Below are 7,500 nucleotides of genomic sequence, written 5' to 3'. Positions count from 1 at the left end.
AATATAACATATGGTTTCTCTTTAGGTGTATGCGAGTGCCAGCATAACACAGCAGGTCCCAATTGTGAGAGGTGCAGTGAGGGTTATTATGGTGACAGCACCGCTGGCACCAGCAAGGACTGCCAGCCTTGTCCCTGCCCTGGTGGCTCCAGCTGTGCTATGGTACCGAGGACCAAGGAAGTTGTCTGCACCAACTGTCCACTGGGAACTACAGGTAAGAGCTGTAATTCTAGGGACCGCTACTTATGATATAATGCATAACAGCAATTTCTTGTTGCACAAATGTGCATGTGTGTATTTAATCCCTGCAAACCAGTGATGCTGCTGAACTGGTCCACAAGGATAAGCCGAGTTACACACACATTTGTACACAGATGTTACTGTAATTAAAGGGTTATTAAACAGTCTGTGTCATCGTTGTAATAAAAAAGCACTAAGCAGTGGTTTAAACTTAACAGAAATAATTGCAATATATATTATTCATCTAATTAATTTTAGGTTTTATTTTTCTAAACTTAATTTCTGCAGTGTCCGTTACTTCCTGTCACAGCCCTACAAGGAGGCTGTGGTCTCTACATGAAGCGTATCTAACATGATGTCATAAAACTTATAGAGTTGGTTTATTATTAAGTGAATAGACTAGTTAAACAATGAGTATGATTTGCTCATGCTCAGAACTGGCAGAATGTAACATACGTTTTAAAAAATGTTCCACTCTTATCACACTGAGGGCAGGGGCTATAGTGAGAAATTCTAAGTACTAATTTTGCAAGAAAACAAATCATTTGTTTGCGGTTTCTTACGCAATTTGGTTCTGTTTACTTTGATTTAACAAATGTGTTTACCTAAGCAACATTTTAATATCTCTTTAATTTGAATTGTATGTCCCTCTGTTTGTATATTTAAAGTAATTTTCTAATGTAGGAACATGCCCTTTAACAACCAATTAAGGAACATGGTCACTTGTAAACAATTTCATGCTTCTGATTTGATTGTTTTCCTCTCTACTAGGAAAGAGGTGCGAGCTATGTGATGATGGCTTTTTCGGAGACCCCCTGGGTGAGAATGGGTCCCCCCGGCAGTGCCGAGCTTGTGATTGCAACAGCAATATTGATCCCAATGCTGTCGGAAACTGTGACCGCCTGACTGGAGAGTGTCTGAAATGTATCTACAATACAGCTGGGTTTTACTGTGACCGCTGTAGAGACGGCTTCTTTGGAAATCCACTGGGACCAAACCCTGATCTAAAGTGCAGAGGTAGCAAATCAGTTATTTAATACATTCAGAGTGCTGGAGCTCTCTTCAGGAAAACGCTAATTCGCATATTTCTCTCTTCTTTTTACTTTCATACTGCTAAAATTTGGAATTTTCCTATTCAGCAGTGAGTGGTCTTTTATTTTTTTCATCCCTCAACTATAATCGTTTCTCTCCTTTTTTGTCTGTCGCATTCTTTCTTTATTTCCCCCTCTCTCATTTTCCCTTTTTTATTTGTTGTCCTCCTACGTCATAAGTAGAGTATATAAGGAACAGCATGGTAACTCGTAGATAGTTTGGTCACACAGAAAAATAAGTTATTTTGCATGTTAACCCAAGGGTAGATTATGTTTGGTCAAACGGAAAAATTATGGTAAACCGTGGGTAGCTTATGTTTGGCCAGCACTGAACAAAAATACACACAATAGGCAACACAAAAATAAACAAACCTATTTTGCAAGTGATTTTGTTAAAGGGATACTAAACCTAAATTTTTTATTTTATGATTTGGATAGAGCATTCATGAAAAAGCAGGAATGAAAGCTTAGGAGCCAGCTCATTTTTGGTTCAGAACCCTGAATAGCGCTTGCTGATTGGTGGCCACATTTAGCAACCAATCAGCAAGTGCTACCCAGGTGCTGAACTTAAAATGGGCCGGCTTCTAAGCTTTCATTCCTGCTTTTCAAATAAAGATACCAAGAGAACAAAAAAATAACAGGAGTAAATTAGAAAGTTGCTTAAAATGCCACGCTCTATCTGAATAAAAAAATAAAAAAAATTGGGTTTAGTATCCCTTTAAGAAAAACACCTGATAAAAATGTGTAGCCATTTTTTCTTTATCGTGGCTTGACACATGTATAGCATGTGCACATTTTGACCCCAAAATACTGAAATGTGAGCAAAAAGTTTGAGCCATATAAGAATGTATATGCATGTAGTGCATCCTAGTATAGAAGCAAAATGCTCAAAATCAGTAGAGCTTTTTATTTTTTTTAGATGAGCCCCCTTTTTTTCACTATGTGTTTAACACCTCAGCGGTTAAAGGGTCATTAAACAACTACAAAAGAATAGGAACTACTCACTATGTTATTTCATCCTGTTCTGCTGCTGTTTACAAATCTGTTCTCCTGTTTTAATAATAATAAAGGTACCAGATACTGAAGCTCCGCCTCTTTGTACTGGGGCCGCCATCTTGGAGCCCAGATATTCTCACAGCCTGTAACAAAAGCTGTTCTCACTCACAGATCAGTGATATTAACCATTTATATACAGCTGTATAATGTGCTTAGGGTTAGGTTGCCTGATAAGTCATGTGAGCTTCACAGTTTTACAGTTACACAAAATATATTTCTAAAAGCACTCAGCAATAATATAAAGCAATGCAGTCACAGCAGAATGTACAGCTCCTGTCTTCCACCCTAACCTGAAGCAAAGTGTGCACAGCTTCCGTCACAGGCTGTAAGAATACCCGAGCTCCAAGATGGCTGCCCCTGGTACAAAGAGGCGGAGCCTCAGTATCTGGCACCTTAAAGGGAGAGTATACACCAATTTTCATATAACTGCATGTAAACACCACTATAAAGAATAATATGCACAGATACTGATGTAAAAATCCAGTAAAAAAACGTTTAAAACTTACTTAGAAGCTCCCAGTTTAGCTCTGTTTAAAATGTTACTGGAACACCCACTGCAAGTGGGAAATAGCAGAAACTCCCCCCCCTCCCCCTTCTTCTGCATATGAAAATACTCTTTACACAAACAGGAGCAATCTGGAGTAGGTATATGTCAGGATTCTCCTAAAACTTTGGGGCTTGGTTAGGAGTCTGAAAATCAGAGCAATGTTATTTAAAAATAAGCAAAACTATACATTTAAAAAAAACAAAAAACTGTATGGGCTATATAAATAGATCATCTACAAAACATTTATGCAAAAAAAATCTAGTGTATAATGTCCCTTTAAGCTATTAAAACAGGAGAACGGATGAAATGCAAAAACATTAGAATAGTTACTATTCACTGAGTAGTTATGTCCAGCAGTTTAATGTTACTATTCACTGAGTAGTTATGTCCAGCAGTTTAATGTTACTATTCACTGAGTAGTTATGTCCAGCAGTTTAATGTTACTATTCACTGAGTAGTTATGTCCAGCAGTTTAATGTTACTATTCACTGAGTAGTTATGTCCAGCAGTTTAATGTTACTATTCACTGAGTAGTTATGTCCAGCAGTTTGATGTTACTATTCACTGAGTAGTTATGTCCAGCAGTTTAATGTTACTATTCACTGAGTAGTTATGTCCAGCAGTTTAATGTTACTATTCACTGAGTAGTTATGTCCAGCAGTTTAATGTTACTATTCACTGAGTAGTTATGTCCAGCAGTTTAATGTTACTATTCACTGAGTAGTTATGTCCAGCAGTTTAACGTTACTATTCACTGAGTAGTTATGTCCAGCAGTTTAATGTTACTATTCACTGAGTAGTTATGTCCAGCAGTTTAATGTTACTATTCACAGAGTAGTTATGTCCAGCAGTTTAACGTTACTATTCACTGAGTAGTTATGTCCAGCAGTTTAACGTTACTATTCACTGAGTAGTTATGTCCAGCAGTTTAATGTTACTATTCACTGAGTAGTTATGTCCAGCAGTTTAATGTTACTATTCACTGAGTAGTTATGTCCAGCAGTTTAATGTTACTATTCACTGAGTAGTTATGTCCAGCAGTTTAATGTTACTATTCACTGAGTAGTTATGTCCAGCAGTTTAATGTTACTATTCACTGAGTAGTTATGTCCAGCAGTTTGATGTTACTATTCACTGAGTAGTTATGTCCAGCAGTTTAATGTTACTATTCACTGAGTAGTTATGTCCAGCAGTTTAATGTTACTATTCACTGAGTAGTTATGTCCAGCAGTTTAATGTTACTATTCACTGAGTAGTTATGTCCAGCAGTTTAATGTTACTATTCACTGAGTAGTTATGTCCAGCAGTTTAATGTTACTATTCACTGAGTAGTTATGTCCAGCAGTTTAATGTTACTATTCACTGAGTAGTTATGTCCAGCAGTTTAATGTTACTATTCACTGAGTAGTTATGTCCAGCAGTTTAATGTTACTATTCACTGAGTAGTTATGTCCAGCAGTTTAATGTTACTATTCACTGAGTAGTTATGTCCAGCAGTTTAATGTTACTATTCACTGAGTAGTTATGTCCAGCAGTTTAATGTTACTATTCACTGAGTAGTTATGTCCAGCAGTTTAATGTTACTATTCACTGAGTAGTTATGTCCAGCAGTTTAATGTTACTATTCACTGAGTAGTTATGTCCAGCAGTTTAATGTTACTATTCACTGAGTAGTTATGTCCAGCAGTTTAATGTTACTATTCACTGAGTAGTTATGTCCAGCAGTTTAATGTCTCCTGTAATGATACAATTTCATTGGATGTGCAATTTGAACTGTATTTAATCTCTTTTCGAAGGTTGAACACAAAGTGACGAAGGGAATTAATTTAAAGATAAAAATGTTCTAACAATTAGAGCATTTTATTTATAATGTGGATAAAGAGGATAACTAAGCACATTTTTTTTTATTTATAATAAACTATATAATTATTGTATTTATTGTAAGAGCAGCACAATTCATGTTCAGTTTATATTTTTTTTTAATCTTAAATGTTCTCACTTTCATAAAGCTGCAACAGTATTAGATAAGTTTTCTATTACTCATTTCTATGCTTTTTGTTCTTTAAATTTAAAGGGACAATAAATCCAAATTTTTTTCTTTCATGATTCAGATAGAGCAACAATTTTAAGCAACTTTCTAATTTACTCCTATTATCAATTTTTCTTTGTTCTCTTGCTATCTTTATTTAAAAAGCAGGAATGTAAGCATAAGAGCCATTTTTGGTTCAGAACCTGGGTTATGCTTGCTTTATTGGTGGCTAAATGTAGCCACCAATAAGCAAGCACTATCCATGGTGCTGAACCTAAAATGGGCCGGCAGCTAAGCTTTACATTCCTGCTTTTTAAATAAAGGTATTAAGAGAACGAAGAAAATTTTATAATATTGCTGCTCTATCTGACTCCTGAAAGAAAAAAAATGGGTTTAGTATCCCTTTAAGCAATGTAGCAATTCTGGATAAATATTAAGTTACTTTTTTATGCTTCTCTAATTACTTGTATTAAATATTTCTAAAAAAACAATTTCTAAAATCTTCATAGTAAGTCTTTTCTTTCTTCTTGCCATAGTTTAGATCTTTTTGTGTGAGTGTGTGCTCTGTACTTTCAGCCTGCAACTGTAACTCATACGGCACCGTGAGAGGACAGAGCAGTTGTAATCAGGTGACCGGGCAGTGCGAGTGTCTCCCTAACGTCATCGAGAGGGATTGTTCCGCATGTGAGCCAGGATTCTACAACCTGCTTAGTGGGCTTGGCTGTGAGAGGTGAGGATGCTGATAATCTAAAGCTCTCTGCTCTTGCGAGATGGTGTGGCGAGGTCTTTCAAAGAATTTTAGAAACAAAAAATTTACCTTGCAAGATATTTATCTCTAATGGACTAGATTACAAGTGATGCACTAACGTTGGCGCACACAATATTGAAATATCATGCCTGTGCTAACTTGTTGGGGGTATTACAAGTTGAAAGTAAACACGACCGCACAAGCCCAAACAAAGTTTGCGCTTGTCAGGTTAGTGCGACTGAAGACCTCGCGTAAAGGGTAAGGGCTTAAAAAAAAAAATTGCACCAAACTCAACATAAATATATTAAAAAATAATTTTACACTCATATATAAAATACCTGATAAACATTATACATAGAAATATTAATGAAAATGTTGTATAAGGGGTTCAAGTGTATATGGTGTATGACAAGGTGTTTGACTGCTAAGGGCTTTTATATATATATATATGTCTAAATATGAGTATTTGTGTATGTCGCTGGTTTTCAAACCTATCTTCAGGCCTCCCTAACAGGCCCGGTTTAATTTTTATTATATATATATATATATATATATATATATATATATATATATATATATATATATATATATATATATATGTGTGTGTATATGTTATGGGTAATCCTAGGATTAACTGGGTAAAACGGACATTACCCAAGCGGCTGTGGGTAAATCCAGATGTACCGTAATTCCCCCATCTACACTTTTTCTTTTGCCTCAGCCTGGGGGGTTTAAGGAAGGCGCCCCGCCGAACCTCTGACATCCACCCTAAGTAAACTTTGGGAAATTATGTTTATGCTTTGCCCCCCTTGAACCCCCCAGGCAGCGGTAAAAAATGTAGTTAAGCTGGTGGAATTACAGTGCATGCAATATATGTTTGATGCAGTGACTCTGCACTCTGGGGGGATTTATGATCATACATCGGGTTTTACCCACAGCCGCTTGGGTAATGTCCATTTAACCCAGGTAATCCTAGAATTACCAAATATCTGACTTTACCCTCAACATATATATTATTTTTTACTTATTACTAAAGGCCGTAAGCATAAGTAAATTTGACATCCTGAAAGTCAGATCATTTTATTTTCTATTGAGTTGTAAAAACTTTAAAAATAACTACTCTGTCAACATTTTAATGACAGGAATTTAACCCAAGTCACTGATGTGTCACACTCTTCCCTTCCACTCATGCTAAACTGGTTCATTTGAATTCAGCCAATCAGCCACCTTGAAGGCAACTAGTTCCAGCGAGAACTTTCTCACAAAGGTTTTTTTTTATCAGCTCTGCTACTGAAATTAACAATTCTCCTACTTTTATCTTAATATTTCTGTCTTTTTTTAATGTTTCTTCCTCTAGATGTGAGTGCCATCCCCTAGGTTCCACTAATGGTCAATGTGATATCCGTACTGGGCAGTGTGAATGCCAGCCAGGCATTAGTGGGAAACGGTGTCAGCATTGTGAACCTAACCACTTTGGCTTCGGACCAGAAGGCTGCAAACGTAAGTTTAATTTACTTATGTCCGGTATAATCTTATGAATTTGTCAGACAGATGCTATAGAATGGCTCCTTCTAGAGCTGTGGTGTCCTCGAGGACAGGAACTACGGTAAGAGGTTCAGTGAATCAGGATTTTCACCTTATGATAGAGCAGAAAGTTAATTTAATGTAGGGGGAGATTTATCAGTACACTCTTGGTATAGGTAGTTTATTAGAGGATTATGATTGCTTAAATCAACCGTGATAAAGAATGTATGGCTGAAGTGCTTTACATTAAATTTGGGGTGGAAAA

The 7,500-nt window shown here is 36.4% G+C and overlaps 1 protein-coding gene across 1 annotated transcript in view; it reads left to right on the top strand.

Moving 5' to 3' along the window:
- LAMC1 (laminin subunit gamma 1) overlaps positions 1-7,500 on the top strand; it is a 245,097-nt gene that overhangs the window by 209,702 nt on the left and 27,895 nt on the right. Inside the window, exons 13-16 of the mRNA XM_053693980.1 lie at positions 26-214; positions 1,012-1,257; positions 5,540-5,693; positions 7,069-7,211. Of these exons, the coding sequence (XP_053549955.1) occupies positions 26-214; positions 1,012-1,257; positions 5,540-5,693; positions 7,069-7,211 (732 nt within the window). The remainder of the gene's footprint in view (positions 1-25; positions 215-1,011; positions 1,258-5,539; positions 5,694-7,068; positions 7,212-7,500) is intronic.

Source organism: Bombina bombina, chromosome 10 (assembly GCF_027579735.1).
Source record: "Bombina bombina isolate aBomBom1 chromosome 10, aBomBom1.pri, whole genome shotgun sequence".
In the NCBI taxonomy this organism is placed as follows: Eukaryota; Metazoa; Chordata; class Amphibia; order Anura; family Bombinatoridae; genus Bombina; species Bombina bombina.
Note: the sequence above shows the minus strand (reverse complement) of the source record. Positions and strands in the feature narration are given on the sequence as shown.